Source organism: Chaetura pelagica, unplaced genomic scaffold (genome assembly GCF_000747805.2).
Source record: "Chaetura pelagica isolate M959 unplaced genomic scaffold, ChaPel_1.0 scaffold50, whole genome shotgun sequence".
Taxonomy (NCBI): domain Eukaryota; kingdom Metazoa; phylum Chordata; class Aves; order Apodiformes; family Apodidae; genus Chaetura; species Chaetura pelagica.
The window spans coordinates 6,872,154-6,893,718 of record NW_009952366.1 but is presented as its reverse complement, the minus strand read 5'-3'; the positions used below and the strand labels follow the sequence as shown (position 1 = coordinate 6,893,718).

Here is a 21,565-nt window from a genome sequence, read left to right as displayed (position 1 = left end):
AGGAATGCCAGGACTTTGTTTTAAAACCTGTTTTATTTGGTTAGTCTGGCTTGATTAAAGCATGAACAAAGTTACTCGATTGGGTAGCTTATATATTTTGGATGTTAACATACATGCCCAAGGCTCAGGGAGATCAGAATGTCATAATAAAGCTCACACATATTTGTGATATCTTTCAAATATCTATTAATGAGGCTGTTCTCCCTGGGTCTAGCTCACTAAAGCACTCTGCTCTGTACCACAAGTTACATTATCTGCTTATAACAATAATTATTTTTATGCTACTTTCCTCATGCTTTCCATGTGTAGTTTTTATACTTCACCTCCATAAAGTTAAGCCCTTTTTTTTCTGCAGCCACCGTCCATTTGAAAGGTTGAAGAAAAGCCTCAGCCAGAGTGCAGAGACCTTCCCTACCACACAGTCTCTGCTTAGACACTGCAGGAGCTTAACTCCAGAGCTGTACCATGCTTTTTTTCTGTATACCACATCCTCAGGTGATGGTTCAAGTCCCAGAAAATAACAGTAGCTGAAAGACAGCTTTAAAAAAAACCCAGGAACTTACATTTTGAAATTGCTCTCAGAAGGAAGCATCATACTCAACTCCATCAGAAACATAAACTTACATGAACAAACGTGATTTCAGATTCGGCCTAAAATAAATGAGATCAGTCTTTCTGGAACATCTGTAGGAGACTGCAGGTGCTCTTTTCGGTTTCAAGGTGAATGAAATTTTGAGAGGCTGTAGCCACCAGACCTCCTTGGGCTAAGTGCTGCTGGGGGTAAACTGTGAGGTTTCTGCATCTCTGATTTCCAACAGTAGGCCTAATTCAACCCCTAACCTACAGTAAACTCCAACTTTGAGCAGCCCATGAGTGATGTGCCTGATTGCATTTTCCTCACCACCTTTTTCCTGTGCCTCTAGAGCCCCACAGGAGCTGCAGGATCCTCAGCAAGGGAAGATGCTGCAGATCAGAGGGCTGGAGCACCTCTCCTATGAAGACAGTCTGAGAGAGCTGGGGCTGTTCAGCCTGGAGAAGAGAAGGCTCCAGGTGGACCTTATAGCACCTTCCAGCATTTGAAGGGGCCTACAGGAAAGCTGGGGAGGGATTTTTTACCAGGGATTGTAGTGATACGATGAGAGGTAATGGTTTTAAACTGGAAAAAGGGAGTTTTAGGTTAGACATTAGGAAGAAACTCTTTAGTGTATGGGTGGTGAGACACTGGAACAGGTTGCCCAGGAATGTTGTGTTCAAGGCCAGGTTGGCTAGGGCTTTGAGCAACCTGGTCTAGTGGGAAGTGTCCCTGTCCATGCAGGGGAGTTGGAACTAGATGACCTTTAAGGTCCTTTCCAACTCAAACCATTCTCTAATTCTATGATTCTATGATCAGCTGCTAAGCAGCACCTTGCTGGGCTCCTCCTGGGCACCTTGCTGAGTTTCAAGTCTACAAAAACAGGACACTCGTTATTTAAGATAGGTAGAATAATTGCCTCCTACCATAACTGTGGGTCCTGGTATCTGCTGAATTTGAGACTGAGCAGATGCAGGAGCTATGAATGTTTACTCAGGATGCTGTGGCCTTCCAGCATCCACAAGTGCCAATCCAAATGTTCATGTTTGAGACCCTGGCCCTTTGTCACAGGTCACTTGACATCACTCTTCTTGGATCTTACTTGGATCCAAACTTTTTCATTCATTCATGGGTTTTTTGTTTTGGTTTGGTTTTGTTTTTTTCCAAAAGTATAATAGTTTTATAGATTAAAATTGTATAGGAAAATATGTTTTTAAACTGTCTTATTTCAAATAGGTGCAACTCAAAATTATTTTTATTCAGTGGAGAGAACAATGGACATGAAGATGCACCAGATGTGTAATGCTCAGTAAACTTTATTTGAATACAATAAAGCTGGAAGGCAATTTAGCAGTAAATACAAATCTGATTTGTTGTTGCTTTGAAATATTCAATGATAATTAGACTGTAGTTGCTTCCTGAATTACTGACCTCTCTCAGTAACTGCTAATTGTTCCACACCTCTCATTTTGATAGACGACTTTTCCTTTAACTATAACATAGTCGATCAATGCTTCATGTCCCCCAAACTGGTAAATCAAGTGCTCCCACCTACAAAGACAGTTAAGATGTTTAAGACTTACATAAAAGCAGCTCAGTAGTATACCTGGCAATTACAAAAATTGTGTGAACCACCAGAAAGAACTATTCCATGTTTACATGTTGATCTCTTTGTTTCATGAATACAGTGAATTAATGTACAAATCAGTACATAATTCCTTCCCCAAAATAACCAGGTAATATCTTTAGAGAATTTGTAATTAGGCACAGATTATTTGTATTATTAGCCCAATAAGTTTTAGGCTTTATTTTCCACTGGAGTGATTAAGGTGAATGAAAGTGGGTCTAAAATAAGTGTCCCTTTTTTTCAGATTAAAATAACCTCTAAAGCACAATAAATTAATTAACCTCTCCACTTATCCACAATTTGGTGAAAAACAAAGTCCCTTATGTTAAATCCCATTTCAAATGACAATGGAAGAGCAAACCTTGATGAATTGATGATCACTAGATCCCCCTGCTTGCCAGTCTCTATGGAGCCATGTGTGTCTGATTTTCCCAGAGCATAAGCAGCATTAATGGTGGCGGCTGCTAGTGCTTCATTCATAGACATCTTCATGTTTACACAGGCCAGATGCATCACCATGGGCTAGCAGGAAAGTTAAGTGGAAAATGGGAGTTACCAGTAACACAAACAAAGCTGTTCATGCCTCAAATCTCTAAGCACTCTCCTCCCTCCTTGTGCAACAGAAGGAGTTGTCCTGCATAACATAAATCTTGCCAACTCCAAAACCAAAGCTCTGAAATCAGGACCTTTGGGAGCCTTTTTTATAAGCCTCTCAGTGTATATGAAGAATGGAAGCCCTTCTGGTTTCCAAAATTTCTGCCAAAAACTACGAACCTGCATAAATAAGCATAAGCGATTGTCAAAGCTGGGCACAGAGCTCATTAATACAATTTTAACTGTGCAATACCTATAACCAAGCTTTTCTGGTAAGAGACTTCATAATTTTCTGTTGTCATAAGCATGAGGAATAGCTTACCATTGAAAAACAGTATGCATTAGGATTGAAGTCACTGCCAAGAGCAACTATAACTCCTTCTTCTAACATTTTTCTAGCTCGAGGTTGCTTCAGTCTAGTGGGAAAAAGACAGTTGTCAGTACAAGTCACTTAATTATTACATGATGAATTACAAGAGCAAAAGTCATCACTCGGCTTGGCTACATTCATGCCTTCAGTCACACTAATTCTTTGGGAGACAAAAGGCCGAAGTCTCCACTTGGCTCCCTCCCAATCACCCTACACACAGCATAAATGGGATGCGTGGCCTACTGCTTTTGAAGTAACAGTACATGGCAGCAGCAACTATCGAGCACCAGGCTCCAGGCCACTGAAATTCTGGTATTTCTCCAGACCTCAGCCACTTGGGGAAGGAGCTACAAGGTGAAAATCTTTATTTCTCAAAGAAGTAATTTTTTAGCCCTTATACCTTCCAAGACAGGCTACTGAACATGAGCAGTGACAAACACAATGCAACAGTCCCTTCCCAAATCTGTCAGTAATTTGAAATAGTAAGTTGAGGCTGTGACTTTAATTTGTATACATTAGAGGACTTTCTCACTTAGCAATGTTAATGCAAAAGATATCTGCAATAACTGCAATATCTGGAATAGCCACTTCAAAATTGTTCGGCCACTGGATTAATCTGAGTAGGTGTTTGCAAGAGTGGGTGCCAGCCATAGGAAAGACACTCTCTATGAAGTTTTTGCCATAGTTGCTGTAAAGCAAACAGCACCAAACATGTATCTGGAAATAAACCACTGTAACCATAAAAATGAAACACTGGAACATCTGTTGCTCAAAAAGTAGTTTGAGAATCACTGCAGTTAACAGAAAAGAATGATAAATGAGATCTCGATGAAGTATTTACATTCTGTATAAGACAACCCTCTCTCTCTAGAAGCCTCTTAGATTTATGAGAAAATACCTTCTGCTCCTGCACAGCACGATGCCTTGGGAGCTTTCTGTGTTGTTAGTCAGAGGTCTGAGCTCTCACCTTTGGAGCTGAAGGAACTGAGGGAGGTCACCAAAGGATGTACCACATCATCTCCTAGCAACTTCCTATACATTGCACAGCCTTGGGCCCTCTACTACTCTTTTAACTGGTCATCTGTTACATCCCTTCTTCAATTTTAAAGTGTATTAGACTGAGAGGCCTGTGTTCTGTAAATAGTGCACCTTACACTGGACCAAATGAGGCCTCATTTCCTACAGTTTGTCATTATGCCTATCTTAGGCTTATCGTAAGGTTATAGGCTTTCCACCACCTGGAATCCCTGGAGCAACATGTGAGATATAGCCACAGCCTCTTCCACAAGTGGCTGCATCTCTGTTGTCTCCTTTACCTCCCTGCCTGGGGTCACTTTGCAGGACCACACGTCCTCCCTGCAAGCTGTGTTCTGGTGGTGCACTTAGTTGCAATCAGCCAGTGGTTGCAAAGCACTGGTGCAGGGCATGGACCACTAACCACAAATAGAAACACAGGCATGGACACAGATGTGAACACAGGTGGCAATGACACAACCCCTGGTGCCTCAGCAAGCAGGTGAAAATAAACCAAGATTAGCTCAAGGATCTTCACAGGAGGGAAGGTCTTATTTAGTTGTGGTCCTCATCATCCAGTTGGGTTATTTTTGGCTTTAGGAGTAAACAGGTGATCCATCTATGCTTATCTGGAATATCTGCATATGGAAAAGCAGTGTTCTGAAGGCAACTGCTCAATGTTGCCTGGGTAAAATCAGGTGAGATTTTTTAAATGCTCACCACAGTGTTTCAGTGCTTTAGATAAACAAAGGATTCATTTCCCAGCAAAACCTTCTGCAAGAGAGGAAATACATAAATTGCAGATATAATTTGCCTGAAAAGAAGCCAATTGAGTTTTAAAAAGTTAAGTGGATTAAAAAAACAGTCTATTTTTCTTCTTAAATGAATACCTGATTATCAACTTTGCCTGTCATAAGAGTTAAATTCAAATGTTGACTGAAACACTCCAAATGTACTGTGAGACTTCTCAGAAGTAGGGCATTGCTTCATTTTTTAGGATCTCCGTCAAAACCAACAGGGGTAGGCTCATTCAGTTCTTAGTGATAGTCTCCACTAATGCAGACAGATCCTCAAGGCACAGTCTTATGTTTTTACACTAAAAGACCCTAAAACCACAAACATGGTTTTGCTGTTACAAACGTTTTCATCCCACCTAATGGCCTTACCTTAGCATGTAGGCAGTTGTTGGTAAAAGGACAGCAGCACACTTAGCTCTTGCCATTGCTGTGATCCCTTCATCACTAACTTCTTCCAGGTGGCTGATAGCTCGGGCTCCTAGTTCAGCTCCAAGCTAAGCAGGTTTTCAAGAAAATCACTCACTGTTCTCAATTAATTCAGTAAAGCAATGTTGTTGTCAAATGACTGGTGGAGACATTTCACTATTGATACAAAATTAACTTAAGGAAATAACAAATGCTTGAAAGAACAAACAAAATGCAGAGACAAAACGTTTGTGAATTTACTGCAGGAAAAGTCAATCACAAAAAGGTATTAAACCATCCACTGACTAAAAGCACACGTTCAGTGGTGCTTTTAATGGATGAACTTGAGACAGGCATGGATAAAACCACTATCAACTCCTGGTTACAAAGTATCCAGCAGAAAAGGGTTGACAAAACTGACACTGGCTGCAGAACTAGCAGTGTGGCTGCTGTCTTCAATAGTGAAGCACCAAAAAGGCTTTTATGATCAATCAAATTTTTGTTTTGGTTTTGGTTTTCTTTTCTTTTTAAAACAGGAGCAGACCCCACAGGAGAGAAGTGATGCTAAAAGGAAGCTGAAACATAGTCTTAAGAGTGATTTTCTTTATCAAGATATTTAGGAGCCTACTCTTGACTAAACCCTGCCTCTCAGTGTGTTCGCTGCACATCTGACTTTTTGCTACTAACAGGACATTTAAGGAAAAGGGATTTTTCTCTTTGCACAGAAACTCTGTTTTTGTCATTCTTGGGTTCATGGATATCCACTTTTCCCATCTGTATCCCATGTGGAAGATAAGCAAAGTCAATGTTTGATTAGTCAGCACGTTAGTCTCAGAGGTCAAGGCTTCCTCCCATGTCCTTAACGCTGAAGCTGCACAAGGGCTGCACTTTCTGATAGAAATAGATGTCTATGAATGATCTATTTTATAAAGTCTTAGAAAAGAAAACCCTGGTTTTGAAAACTGCAATTCTTTCAAAGATTCAGCTCTCACAAAAGCAAAACAGAAGCAAAAATGGCCTAAGTGAATATGAAGAAAGACATACCTCAGCAGATTTCATTGGATGGAGTTCATCTCCATGGAAGTTAATCTGTAACCCTATATCTTTTCCAGCTTGAAGAATTCTCCTAGTAGACTCCAGATCAAAGACTCCCTTCTCACAGAACACATCTATATTGTTAACATGTATTTCACCACTTAGTTTGAGTTCTTTCAGCCTAGGGAGATGGTTATTGATAATGTCATCTGTGGCTTCAGCAGCAGTTTTCCCTCTGACAAAAAGAAAATGTTACAGACCCATAAGAATAATTCCCTTGAAGTCTGGAAAACATTCAAATTCTACATGCAATTACTAGGTTCTTTAGAGAAGTACACAAATCTCTCAAAAACCCTTCAGGTTAAAGAATTTAAAATTACTGTAATTCATGTGCTGTCGAACACTAATTACTTTCCAGTCAAAGAATATTAGATTGCATTGCTAGATATTTTTTATCAGGTTACCTTACTGGATGCTAACCAAGACATGAGAATTTTAAAATGAATTCTTCCATTTTCCTATTCCTATATTCTGACCTACTTGTACTGAATTCTAAAATGCATTTTAAATATGTAAATGATTATGCAAATATTTAACTGGCATTCATGCAATGTTTTAATGCAAGAATCAAAGCTGTAGTGGTGATATGCAGCACAAATAATTATTTTATATTGACCTCTCCTCCTTTTATATCATTCAGAGTGATAGCTAAATAACAGGTTCCAAACGAGAAGGGCCTCTCGAGGTTTGATTCCCCCAAGTCAGAGCCATTTATAAATCCCCTACTACACAAAGATAACTCAGAAGAGATCAGTAAATGCCTTTGTAAGAGCAAACAATCGTCAAATCTGAGTTAATATTTTGCAACCTTAAGCTCTAAAGATAAGTGAGGTATTTCAGCCAAGTGTCTGTGACATCTCAATCCTCATTCCAGGCACTGGAAGGCAGGCACAGACCAGCTTTATACAAATGCTACGTGGGGGTGAGTTGGGAGTTTTACAGTCGCAGCAAGTTCAAGAAGCCAAATTCTGCTTGGATTTATAAACAAAGTTGTGCAGTTATAAAGCAAAGCAGAACTCTTCTTTTGTTCTCCTCTCACTGAAACAGCCATTGGGGCTGCTCAGGCTTTTGCCATGCCAAGCCTTTTCTTCTTTTCCTCTGCAGCCTTTGGAGGAATTTGGATTGAAGGATTAGGACCAGAGCCAAAGAAAAAAAAAAAAAAACACACAACAACAACAACAAATATCTGCTGAATTTGAGACTGAGCAGATGCAGGAGCTATGAATGTTTACTCAGGATGCTGTGGCCTTCCAGCATCCACAAGTGCCAATCCAAATGTTCATGTTTGAGACCCTGGCCCTTTGTCACAGGTCACTTGACATCACTCTTCTTGGATCTTACTTGGATCCAAACTTTTTCATTCATTCATGGGTTTTTTGTTTTGGTTTGGTTTTGTTTTTTTCCAAAAGTATAATAGTTTTATAGATTAAAATTGTATAGGAAAATATGTTTTTAAACTGTCTTATTTCAAATAGGTGCAACTCAAAATTATTTTTATTCAGTGGAGAGAACAATGGACATGAAGATGCACCAGATGTGTAATGCTCAGTAAACTTTATTTGAATACAATAAAGCTGGAAGGCAATTTAGCAGTAAATACAAATCTGATTTGTTGTTGCTTTGAAATATTCAATGATAATTAGACTGTAGTTGCTTCCTGAATTACTGACCTCTCTCAGTAACTGCTAATTGTTCCACACCTCTCATTTTGATAGACGACTTTTCCTTTAACTATAACATAGTCGATCAATGCTTCATGTCCCCCAAACTGGTAAATCAAGTGCTCCCACCTACAAAGACAGTTAAGATGTTTAAGACTTACATAAAAGCAGCTCAGTAGTATACCTGGCAATTACAAAAATTGTGTGAACCACCAGAAAGAACTATTCCATGTTTACATGTTGATCTCTTTGTTTCATGAATACAGTGAATTAATGTACAAATCAGTACATAATTCCTTCCCCAAAATAACCAGGTAATATCTTTAGAGAATTTGTAATTAGGCACAGATTATTTGTATTATTAGCCCAATAAGTTTTAGGCTTTATTTTCCACTGGAGTGATTAAGGTGAATGAAAGTGGGTCTAAAATAAGTGTCCCTTTTTTTCAGATTAAAATAACCTCTAAAGCACAATAAATTAATTAACCTCTCCACTTATCCACAATTTGGTGAAAAACAAAGTCCCTTATGTTAAATCCCATTTCAAATGACAATGGAAGAGCAAACCTTGATGAATTGATGATCACTAGATCCCCCTGCTTGCCAGTCTCTATGGAGCCATGTGTGTCTGATTTTCCCAGAGCATAAGCAGCATTAATGGTGGCGGCTGCTAGTGCTTCATTCATAGACATCTTCATGTTTACACAGGCCAGATGCATCACCATGGGCTAGCAGGAAAGTTAAGTGGAAAATGGGAGTTACCAGTAACACAAACAAAGCTGTTCATGCCTCAAATCTCTAAGCACTCTCCTCCCTCCTTGTGCAACAGAAGGAGTTGTCCTGCATAACATAAATCTTGCCAACTCCAAAACCAAAGCTCTGAAATCAGGACCTTTGGGAGCCTTTTTTATAAGCCTCTCAGTGTATATGAAGAATGGAAGCCCTTCTGGTTTCCAAAATTTCTGCCAAAAACTACGAACCTGCATAAATAAGCATAAGCGATTGTCAAAGCTGGGCACAGAGCTCATTAATACAATTTTAACTGTGCAATACCTATAACCAAGCTTTTCTGGTAAGAGACTTCATAATTTTCTGTTGTCATAAGCATGAGGAATAGCTTACCATTGAAAAACAGTATGCATTAGGATTGAAGTCACTGCCAAGAGCAACTATAACTCCTTCTTCTAACATTTTTCTAGCTCGAGGTTGCTTCAGTCTAGTGGGAAAAAGACAGTTGTCAGTACAAGTCACTTAATTATTACATGATGAATTACAAGAGCAAAAGTCATCACTCGGCTTGGCTACATTCATGCCTTCAGTCACACTAATTCTTTGGGAGACAAAAGGCCGAAGTCTCCACTTGGCTCCCTCCCAATCACCCTACACACAGCATAAATGGGATGCGTGGCCTACTGCTTTTGAAGTAACAGTACATGGCAGCAGCAACTATCGAGCACCAGGCTCCAGGCCACTGAAATTCTGGTATTTCTCCAGACCTCAGCCACTTGGGGAAGGAGCTACAAGGTGAAAATCTTTATTTCTCAAAGAAGTAATTTTTTAGCCCTTATACCTTCCAAGACAGGCTACTGAACATGAGCAGTGACAAACACAATGCAACAGTCCCTTCCCAAATCTGTCAGTAATTTGAAATAGTAAGTTGAGGCTGTGACTTTAATTTGTATACATTAGAGGACTTTCTCACTTAGCAATGTTAATGCAAAAGATATCTGCAATAACTGCAATATCTGGAATAGCCACTTCAAAATTGTTCGGCCACTGGATTAATCTGAGTAGGTGTTTGCAAGAGTGGGTGCCAGCCATAGGAAAGACACTCTCTATGAAGTTTTTGCCATAGTTGCTGTAAAGCAAACAGCACCAAACATGTATCTGGAAATAAACCACTGTAACCATAAAAATGAAACACTGGAACATCTGTTGCTCAAAAAGTAGTTTGAGAATCACTGCAGTTAACAGAAAAGAATGATAAATGAGATCTCGATGAAGTATTTACATTCTGTATAAGACAACCCTCTCTCTCTAGAAGCCTCTTAGATTTATGAGAAAATACCTTCTGCTCCTGCACAGCACGATGCCTTGGGAGCTTTCTGTGTTGTTAGTCAGAGGTCTGAGCTCTCACCTTTGGAGCTGAAGGAACTGAGGGAGGTCACCAAAGGATGTACCACATCATCTCCTAGCAACTTCCTATACATTGCACAGCCTTGGGCCCTCTACTACTCTTTTAACTGGTCATCTGTTACATCCCTTCTTCAATTTTAAAGTGTATTAGACTGAGAGGCCTGTGTTCTGTAAATAGTGCACCTTACACTGGACCAAATGAGGCCTCATTTCCTACAGTTTGTCATTATGCCTATCTTAGGCTTATCGTAAGGTTATAGGCTTTCCACCACCTGGAATCCCTGGAGCAACATGTGAGATATAGCCACAGCCTCTTCCACAAGTGGCTGCATCTCTGTTGTCTCCTTTACCTCCCTGCCTGGGGTCACTTTGCAGGACCACACGTCCTCCCTGCAAGCTGTGTTCTGGTGGTGCACTTAGTTGCAATCAGCCAGTGGTTGCAAAGCACTGGTGCAGGGCATGGACCACTAACCACAAATAGAAACACAGGCATGGACACAGATGTGAACACAGGTGGCAATGACACAACCCCTGATGCCTCAGCAAGCAGGTGAAAATAAACCAAGATTAGCTCAAGGATCTTCACAGGAGGGAAGGTCTTATTTAGTTGTGGTCCTCATCATCCAGTTGGGTTATTTTTGGCTTTAGGAGTAAACAGGTGATCCATCTATGCTTATCTGGAATATCTGCATATGGAAAAGCAGTGTTCTGAAGGCAACTGCTCAATGTTGCCTGGGTAAAATCAGGTGAGATTTTTTAAATGCTCACCACAGTGTTTCAGTGCTTTAGATAAACAAAGGATTCATTTCCCAGCAAAACCTTCTGCAAGAGAGGAAATACATAAATTGCAGATATAATTTGCCTGAAAAGAAGCCAATTGAGTTTTAAAAAGTTAAGTGGATTAAAAAAACAGTCTATTTTTCTTCTTAAATGAATACCTGATTATCAACTTTGCCTGTCATAAGAGTTAAATTCAAATGTTGACTGAAACACTCCAAATGTACTGTGAGACTTCTCAGAAGTAGGGCATTGCTTCATTTTTTAGGATCTCCGTCAAAACCAACAGGGGTAGGCTCATTCAGTTCTTAGTGATAGTCTCCACTAATGCAGACAGATCCTCAAGGCACAGTCTTATGTTTTTACACTAAAAGACCCTAAAACCACAAACATGGTTTTGCTGTTACAAACGTTTTCATCCCACCTAATGGCCTTACCTTAGCATGTAGGCAGTTGTTGGTAAAAGGACAGCAGCACACTTAGCTCTTGCCATTGCTGTGATCCCTTCATCACTAACTTCTTCCAGGTGGCTGATAGCTCGGGCTCCTAGTTCAGCTCCAAGCTAAGCAGGTTTTCAAGAAAATCACTCACTGTTCTCAATTAATTCAGTAAAGCAATGTTGTTGTCAAATGACTGGTGGAGACATTTCACTATTGATACAAAATTAACTTAAGGAAATAACAAATGCTTGAAAGAACAAACAAAATGCAGAGACAAAACGTTTGTGAATTTACTGCAGGAAAAGTCAATCACAAAAAGGTATTAAACCATCCACTGACTAAAAGCACACGTTCAGTGGTGCTTTTAATGGATGAACTTGAGACAGGCATGGATAAAACCACTATCAACTCCTGGTTACAAAGTATCCAGCAGAAAAGGGTTGACAAAACTGACACTGGCTGCAGAACTAGCAGTGTGGCTGCTGTCTTCAATAGTGAAGCACCAAAAAGGCTTTTATGATCAATCAAATTTTTGTTTTGGTTTTGGTTTTCTTTTCTTTTTAAAACAGGAGCAGACCCCACAGGAGAGAAGCGATGCTAAAAGGAAGCTGAAACATAGTCTTAAGAGTGATTTTCTTTATCAAGATATTTAGGAGCCTACTCTTGACTAAACCCTGCCTCTCAGTGTGTTCGCTGCACATCTGACTTTTTGCTACTAACAGGACATTTAAGGAAAAGGGATTTTTCTCTTTGCACAGAAACTCTGTTTTTGTCATTCTTGGGTTCATGGATATCCACTTTTCCCATCTGTATCCCATGTGGAAGATAAGCAAAGTCAATGTTTGATTAGTCAGCACGTTAGTCTCAGAGGTCAAGGCTTCCTCCCATGTCCTTAACGCTGAAGCTGCACAAGGGCTGCACTTTCTGATAGAAATAGATGTCTATGAATGATCTATTTTATAAAGTCTTAGAAAAGAAAACCCTGGTTTTGAAAACTGCAATTCTTTCAAAGATTCAGCTCTCACAAAAGCAAAACAGAAGCAAAAATGGCCTAAGTGAATATGAAGAAAGACATACCTCAGCAGATTTCATTGGATGGAGTTCATCTCCATGGAAGTTAATCTGTAACCCTATATCTTTTCCAGCTTGAAGAATTCTCCTAGTAGACTCCAGATCAAAGACTCCCTTCTCACAGAACACATCTATATTGTTAACATGTATTTCACCACTTAGTTTGAGTTCTTTCAGCCTAGGGAGATGGTTATTGATAATGTCATCTGTGGCTTCAGCAGCAGTTTTCCCTCTGACAAAAAGAAAATGTTACAGACCCATAAGAATAATTCCCTTGAAGTCTGGAAAACATTCAAATTCTACATGCAATTACTAGGTTCTTTAGAGAAGTACACAAATCTCTCAAAAACCCTTCAGGTTAAAGAATTTAAAATTACTGTAATTCATGTGCTGTCGAACACTAATTACTTTCCAGTCAAAGAATATTAGATTGCATTGCTAGATATTTTTTATCAGGTTACCTTACTGGATGCTAACCAAGACATGAGAATTTTAAAATGAATTCTTCCATTTTCCTATTCCTATATTCTGACCTACTTGTACTGAATTCTAAAATGCATTTTAAATATGTAAATGATTATGCAAATATTTAACTGGCATTCATGCAATGTTTTAATGCAAGAATCAAAGCTGTAGTGGTGATATGCAGCACAAATAATTATTTTATATTGACCTCTCCTCCTTTTATATCATTCAGAGTGATAGCTAAATAACAGGTTCCAAACGAGAAGGGCCTCTCGAGGTTTGATTCCCCCAAGTCAGAGCCATTTATAAATCCCCTACTACACAAAGATAACTCAGAAGAGATCAGTAAATGCCTTTGTAAGAGCAAACAATCGTCAAATCTGAGTTAATATTTTGCAACCTTAAGCTCTAAAGATAAGTGAGGTATTTCAGCCAAGTGTCTGTGACATCTCAATCCTCATTCCAGGCACTGGAAGGCAGGCACAGACCAGCTTTATACAAATGCTACGTGGGGGTGAGTTTGGAGTTTTACAGTCGCAGCAAGTTCAAGAAGCCAAATTCTGCTTGGATTTATAAACAAAGTTGTGCAGTTATAAAGCAAAGCAGAACTCTTCTTTTGTTCTCCACGAAACCAGCCATTGGGGCTGCTCAGGCTTTTGCCATGCCAAGCCTTTTCTTCTTTTCCTCTGCAGCCTTTGGAGGAATTTGGATTGAAGGATTAGGATGGGAGCCAAAGAAAAAAAAAAAAAAACACACAACAACAACAACAAAAAAAAAAAAAAAAACACAAAAAACCAACCAAACCAAACCAAAACCAAAAAAAAAACCAGAGGGAAATGTAAGCCTTCATTTCACTTTTTTTAGGGGACATAATGCCCAAGAATGCCAACCTGCCATTGTTGTAACACAAGAGACTTCTGTTCAGAAAGCCACTATGAAAATGTCCTCCTAAAGAAGAAAAGGGCCCAGTGAAACCTTGCTGATTAAAAAGAAAATCACTCACTGTTCTCAATTAATTCAGTAAAGCAATGTTGTTGTCAAATGACTGGTGGAGACATTTCACTATTGATACAAAATTAACTTAAGGAAATAACAAATGCTTGAAAGAACAAACAAAATGCAGAGACAAAACGTTTGTGAATTTACTGCAGGAAAAGTCAATCACAAAAAGGTATTAAACCATCCACTGACTAAAAGCACACGTTCAGTGGTGCTTTTAATGGATGAACTTGAGACAGGCATGGATAAAACCACTATCAACTCCTGGTTACAAAGTATCCAGCAGAAAAGGGTTGACAAAACTGACACTGGCTGCAGAACTAGCAGTGTGGCTGCTGTCTTCAATAGTGAAGCACCAAAAAGGCTTTTATGATCAATCAAATTTTTGTTTTGGTTTTGGTTTTCTTTTCTTTTTAAAACAGGAGCAGACCCCACAGGAGAGAAGCGATGCTAAAAGGAAGCTGAAACATAGTCTTAAGAGTGATTTTCTTTATCAAGATATTTAGGAGCCTACTCTTGACTAAACCCTGCCTCTCAGTGTGTTCGCTGCACATCTGACTTTTTGCTACTAACAGGACATTTAAGGAAAAGGGATTTTTCTCTTTGCACAGAAACTCTGTTTTTGTCATTCTTGGGTTCATGGATATCCACTTTTCCCATCTGTATCCCATGTGGAAGATAAGCAAAGTCAATGTTTGATTAGTCAGCACGTTAGTCTCAGAGGTCAAGGCTTCCTCCCATGTCCTTAACGCTGAAGCTGCACAAGGGCTGCACTTTCTGATAGAAATAGATGTCTATGAATGATCTATTTTATAAAGTCTTAGAAAAGAAAACCCTGGTTTTGAAAACTGCAATTCTTTCAAAGATTCAGCTCTCACAAAAGCAAAACAGAAGCAAAAATGGCCTAAGTGAATATGAAGAAAGACATACCTCAGCAGATTTCATTGGATGGAGTTCATCTCCATGGAAGTTAATCTGTAACCCTATATCTTTTCCAGCTTGAAGAATTCTCCTAGTAGACTCCAGATCAAAGACTCCCTTCTCACAGAACACATCTATATTGTTAACATGTATTTCACCACTTAGTTTGAGTTCTTTCAGCCTAGGGAGATGGTTATTGATAATGTCATCTGTGGCTTCAGCAGCAGTTTTCCCTCTGACAAAAAGAAAATGTTACAGACCCATAAGAATAATTCCCTTGAAGTCTGGAAAACATTCAAATTCTACATGCAATTACTAGGTTCTTTAGAGAAGTACACAAATCTCTCAAAAACCCTTCAGGTTAAAGAATTTAAAATTACTGTAATTCATGTGCTGTCGAACACTAATTACTTTCCAGTCAAAGAATATTAGATTGCATTGCTAGATATTTTTTATCAGGTTACCTTACTGGATGCTAACCAAGACATGAGAATTTTAAAATGAATTCTTCCATTTTCCTATTCCTATATTCTGACCTACTTGTACTGAATTCTAAAATGCATTTTAAATATGTAAATGATTATGCAAATATTTAACTGGCATTCATGCAATGTTTTAATGCAAGAATCAAAGCTGTAGTGGTGATATGCAGCACAAATAATTATTTTATATTGACCTCTCCTCCTTTTATATCATTCAGAGTGATAGCTAAATAACAGGTTCCAAACGAGAAGGGCCTCTCGAGGTTTGATTCCCCCAAGTCAGAGCCATTTATAAATCCCCTACTACACAAAGATAACTCAGAAGAGATCAGTAAATGCCTTTGTAAGAGCAAACAATCGTCAAATCTGAGTTAATATTTTGCAACCTTAAGCTCTAAAGATAAGTGAGGTATTTCAGCCAAGTGTCTGTGACATCTCAATCCTCATTCCAGGCACTGGAAGGCAGGCACAGACCAGCTTTATACAAATGCTACGTGGGGGTGAGTTGGGAGTTTTACAGTCGCAGCAAGTTCAAGAAGCCAAATTCTGCTTGGATTTATAAACAAAGTTGTGCAGTTATAAAGCAAAGCAGAACTCTTCTTTTGTTCTCCTCTCACTGAAACAGCCATTGGGGCTGCTCAGGCTTTTGCCATGCCAAGCCTTTTCTTCTTTTCCTCTGCAGCCTTTGGAGGAATTTGGATTGAAGGATTAGGACCAGAGCCAAAGAAAAAAAAAAAAAAACCAAACAACAACAACAAAAAAAAAAAACCACAAAAAACCAACCAAACCAAACCAAAACCAAAAAAAAAACCAGAGGGAAATGTAAGCCTTCATTTCACTTTTTTTAGGGGACATAATGCCCAAGAATGCCAACCTGCCATTGTTGTAACACAAGAGACTTCTGTTCAGAAAGCCACTATGAAAATGTCCTCCTAAAGAAGAAAAGGGCCCAGTGAAACCTTGCTGATTAAAAAAAAACCAAACAAAAAAAACCCAATACAATCAGGCATCCCCAAAATCATTAATTAAGTTCAAAATGATGACTGGAGCAGTTATTTATATTATATAGACTGGATGACAGAGCAGTTATTTCTTTGTCCCCCTGCTGAGAGCTTCTTAGGCTCATATCCTAAAGAACTGGAAGTTCTGAGGCTGGAAATATTTTTTTTAAGTGATGGGCAGGAACAAGGATTAATACGAACAGAGCAGCCTTATTTTGCTCTAGGATGGCTCAGACTAAAGTAGCCTGCACTGTTTGGCACATAGTTCAGTAAGTACTGCCTAGTACCAATGCACTCTCCCACAGAATAACTGTGTTTGTAAGGACCCCTGGAGCTCATCTGATCCAGCCCCTGGTGCAGAGTAGGGTCAATTTGGATCATGTGTCAGTGGTGCCTTCAAGAAGCAGAAAATGGGACTGAATTGCCATATACCTAGAAATGTGAACAGATAAACACAGCAAGTTCTTAGATCTGCCCAAAGCTAACTTCCAGGTGGGAAGAAAGAATAGCCAGTGCTGGCAAGTCTGGAGGCAGGCTCCTCTTAAGCCTCCACATGTTGAAGCTTTACAAGACATGCCACATATTGCAAGACTTGGCTGTATCAATTACATGAACTTTCTGGTGATGCTTCTGCTGTAAGAGGTCAGACTTGCAACAGTAAATTAAGCCAAGTGTAAGAAGCAAGTAAATGACTTAGGAAGAACTTAACAAAGCTCCTCATGGGGGTCTAAGCATGGGGGTCTGTGTGTTCCAAGAACACACAGAACTTCGCTCTCTTGTTTCACATGAAATAGAATTACTTAAAATTGATTCTATGTTAGCAAATTGGATGTGGCAATGATTTACAATAAATGCAAGCAATTTGCATGATTATGGTCATTCCAAAATAATCAGAAGACTGTTAGACTTTCAATGGCTATCTAGTCAAGAGCTGCCATTAAGTACCTACAACAAAACGTCCTCCCAAGGCATTTTAGGGGAGAAGGAAAGGAAGGCCTAAGAAATAGATACAATCTGGGGGAAAACCTCAATTTATGTATGTCAACTTGTCAACCCCAAAGTATGTCAACTTGAGCCATCAAAATAATTGTGATCGAGCACATTTACTTTAAGCTTCTACTCACCTCATACCTCTAAGACGTATGCAATTCTTCATTGCACAGAAGCAGGATTAAGCTTTGTTTACTGAGGTATATAAGGATAAAATATAGTGGGGGGTTTTCTGTTAGCTGGTCAAAATAAAACTCATGGCAGAGACAAAGCCTGAAGGGTGGCAGCAAACTCAAGCAAAACAGCTTCCTGTACAGGAAGCCCTGTAATCCACGCTACGTTCAGCGTGAGCATCTGCTGCAGCCAGGGATTCTGTCCTGAGCCTAGGTTGGCATTTAGCAGACATTAAATAATACTTTCCTGTCTTGCTCCAAATTAAAATTTTGTAAAGCCTTCTGTAAACACTGGCTCTTGTTTCAAATACATTACACTTCAGGAGGGCTGGCGAGAAGAAACCTTCTTGAATTTAACCCCCACTTTTCAATGCAAAGCAGTAACACTTAACAAGAGCAAGAAAAACCAAGTCGATTTACTTCGGCACAGAATGGGCTCCACAGTACGTTGATGAAATGCCAACATCCATGGACTGCTTAGCGCGTTCAATCACCCGGAGCATTTTAAGCTCAGTTTCCAGGTTTAAGCCATATCCACTCTTGCACTCAACCAGCGTGGATCCTGCTCTGAGCATGCGCTCCAGGCGGTGTTTGAAGGTGGTGAACAGCTCTTCCTCTGTGGCTTCCCGAGTGTGTTCCACAGTAAAATGTATTCCTCCCCCAGCCTGGTGGATCTCCATATAGGATGCACCTGCCAGCTTGAGGGTTAAAAGAAAATGAAAACCAACACTCCCCCCCCCCATACAATTAGCTATTAAATGTGCCTTTTATATACAAGGGATTCTGGAAAGTGTCTTCAGTGTCTTTGCAGTGAGAGAGGAAAAAAATAAGTGGGGTGGGAGGGGAAAGGGGGGAAAGCTCCTTTAATTCTTCTTCTCCCCACTTCTTTCTCCCCACTACTTAAGTGAAGAAATGATTTAAGAAGCAACATAAAGAGAATTACCCTGAAGATTTGCTTTCCCCTGAGCCCAAGGGGAAAACCTATCTCTAGCTCAAAAATTCCTTTCTGTGGAACAGAGAAAAAACGATGGAGATTTAGATGGTAACAGAAGGTTGCAGTCCTGCATTGCTCCATTAATGCAATAATGCATCAAGGCTGGCTGCAAAGGCTGCAGTTAAACTCCTCTCTCAGCCTACTAGTACTCAAAAACCATCCCTCCTCCCACAGTTAGATTATCTGACAGAAATTATAGACCTTTCTACAGCTGAAAAATGGGAGTCAGTAGAAAGCAGAAATAGTTATGCATAGAAAAGATGAAGAAAAATCCAGCTGTGTAATTTTATGCCATTACCTTCATTGCAAACTCATGTACCCTATCACCAGCCCACACTGGGTGTGTATGTGCATCTACCAGGCCTAAAGAAAACAAAGTAAATGGACACTCAGGTTATTTCACTGCGCAAAAGAAAAGCTTACGAACATGCAAGCAAGTGAAACGGAGAGAATCTCCCCTGTACAGCCTCTACTGGTTCAAGAAAAAAAAAATATATCAAAGCAGACAAAAATCTAGGATGTCCTTCAAAGGCTATTAATTTTCTTCCAGTTCTTTAGGTGTGACACCTTATGCAAAACATCTGCAGGTAAGTGCATCAGTTGCTGAGTTTTTCTTGTTGTTTTGATGACATTTTCAAACTGGAAGAAACAACGATTTTTTTTTAAGAGTTTGTTAGACTTTAAGCCTGTGTTGCTTAAAGACAGCAGTATAACACCTTGTGTGCTAACACCATTTACAAGAATTTTGCCCAGGTTTATTTTTTTTAACTGGTAAAGTTCCAGAGTATGTGACTTAAAATCCTGTGCTGCCCTTTTGCCTCCAACTGGCTGCAGGCAGGACGGAGAGACTGAGCTCCATGGCTGAATGGCTGATGGGTGGAAAGGGTAGAGAAGAGATGTGAAGTCACTCGGCAGGCCAGCTGTGTTACTGACATGATCCTACACAGAGGGACAGATGAAAAACAAAACAAGGACAGACAGAGCTCTACCGTGAATGAAAAAAAAAACACAAACCAAACCAAAACATGCCAAATGCTGCAGTTTTCTCCTTGCATCACTCTTGATGAAGCAGCTACAGTATTCTGCCCCTCAACACAAGATACTATCAAACCAGCTCCGAATACAGAGGAAAAAGGATGGAGGGATGTTTCGTACACATTTTCTTTGTCTCCAAGTACTTGCCACCATTTGGCATTGTATCATTATGAAAAAATAAACATACCTGGTAACACACACTTCCCGGAACAGTCAATTACTCTTTCAAAAGTTGCTCCTGAAAACTGATTGCGAATAACATCTGCGGGGCCCACAGCTTTGATGTGACCATCTCTGCAAGCAACAGGCAACAAACAAAGGAAGCATGAACATGCTGGAAAGTCAAATACCCACCATCAGAGCTTCTGGTTCAACAACTCACTGAAATAGGGGGTAGGGACCTTCAGCAGGCCTGCAGCTGCACACAGAAGGTGCCTTGCTAATCTCACAGATGCACAAAGAACAATGGGGTGGTGCCATGCATCTCACATTGGTTGCTATATAACTTGTCTTGCCTTCTGCTTAGATCCCTCAGGATGATACTCTGGTACACTTTAGTTCTAATTTCTGCTACACAACATTATTTTTCTCTTGTAGATCAGTAAATACATAGCATTCCTCTAGCAAGTATCTGCAGGGCATTCTTTGCCTCATAGAAATCAAAACATCATCACCAACCTCCACTGCCTGAACCTGAATCACAGAATCATAGAGTGGTTTGGGTTGGAAGGGACCTTGAAGATCATCTAGTTCCGACCACCCTGCATGGGCAGGGACAACTCCCACTAGATCAGGTTGCTCAACACCAATTTTCTCCCAGCTCTTTTCAAGCCACGGGAATTAGTAACAGGAAGCCATCATCAGTACCTCACTGAAGGTACCTCTGCTCTACAGGGCTGAATCTTTAAGAGGCAAATAGTAGATAGAGCATTTAGAAATGGGAGAGGTGTCATTACATACATTATTAATAATACTTCCATTAATTGCACAAATTATTTATAGGATTGCTATTAGTACATGTCAGTTCACCTAGAAACAACTGAGAGGCAGAAGGCAGCAGCAGTTACGACTGACACTAACAGTTTCCTTCATGAGGCTGGAAGTGGGAATGCAGAGCAGTAAAGGCAGTGATCAGGATATGGACTGGAAGGTCCTGCTCCTGGGTTGAGGCAATCCAAAGAACAATTACAAGCTGGTCAGAGAAGGGATTGAGAGCAGCCCTGAGGAAAAGGACTTGGGAGTGCTGGTTGATGAGAAGCTAGACATGAATCAGCCATGTGTGCTTGCAGTCCAGGAAGCCAAACACATCCTGGGCTGCATCAAAAGAAGCGTGGCCAGCAAATGGAGGGAGGTGATCCTGCCCCTCTACTCGGCTCTCATGAGACCCCACCTGGAGTTCTGGCATCCCCAGCACAAGAAGGACTTGGAGCTCTTGAAGCGAGCCCAAAGCCGGGCCACAAAGATGATCAGAGGGCTGGAGCACCTCTCCTGTAAGGACAGGCTGAGAGAGCTGAGGTTGTCCAGCCTGGAGAAGGCTCCACGGAGACTTTACAGTGGCCTTCCAGCACATCATGAAGGAGCCTGAAAGAAAGCTGGGGAGAGACTTTTTAGAAGTGCATGTAGTGACAGGCCAAGGGGTGATGACTTTAAACTGACAGAGGGTAGATGTAGGTGAGACATTAGGAAGAAACTCTTCACTATGAGAGTGGTGAGACACTGGAACAGGTTGCCTGGGGAAGCTGTGGGTGCCCCAGTCCGGGAAGTAGTTACGGCCAGAGAGCAATTTGTTCGAGCGCCAAGTGTCCCCCCACGGCAGGGGCATCGGAACCACATGATCTTTCAGGCCCCTTCCCACCCAAACCATCCTACTATTCGGTGAGATGATCCTATGAAATAACCAAACCCGCTAAGCCAGGTTAGGTAGCAGCTCAGCCGGGCAGAGGGCAGG

At 40.3% G+C, this 21,565-nt stretch overlaps 2 protein-coding genes across 2 annotated transcripts in view; both read right to left on the bottom strand.

Annotated features, from left to right (window-relative positions):
- Nucleotides 1-2,007: 2,007 nt before the first annotated feature.
- On the bottom strand, nt 2,008-7,834 carry LOC104398031 (probable imidazolonepropionase). Its single transcript, XM_010008072.1, has 6 exons — nt 7,815-7,834; nt 6,423-6,648; nt 5,343-5,467; nt 3,115-3,208; nt 2,560-2,720; nt 2,008-2,122 (listed from the first exon to the last, which is right to left on the bottom strand). Exons 1-6 carry the CDS (start codon nt 7,832-7,834, stop codon nt 2,008-2,010), a joined length of 741 nt encoding a protein of 246 aa, XP_010006374.1.
- A 314-nt stretch (nt 7,835-8,148) lies between these two features.
- The window catches only part of LOC104398029 (probable imidazolonepropionase), a 60,861-nt gene continuing 47,444 nt past the window's right edge, over nt 8,149-21,565 (bottom strand). Inside the window, exons 2-9 of the mRNA XM_010008071.1 lie at nt 19,805-19,911; nt 18,881-18,945; nt 18,009-18,286; nt 14,952-15,177; nt 11,484-11,608; nt 9,256-9,349; nt 8,701-8,861; nt 8,149-8,263 (exon numbers count right to left, since the gene is read on the bottom strand). Of these exons, the coding sequence (XP_010006373.1) occupies nt 8,149-8,263; nt 8,701-8,861; nt 9,256-9,349; nt 11,484-11,608; nt 14,952-15,177; nt 18,009-18,286; nt 18,881-18,945; nt 19,805-19,911 (1,171 nt within the window). The remainder of the gene's footprint in view (nt 8,264-8,700; nt 8,862-9,255; nt 9,350-11,483; nt 11,609-14,951; nt 15,178-18,008; nt 18,287-18,880; nt 18,946-19,804; nt 19,912-21,565) is intronic.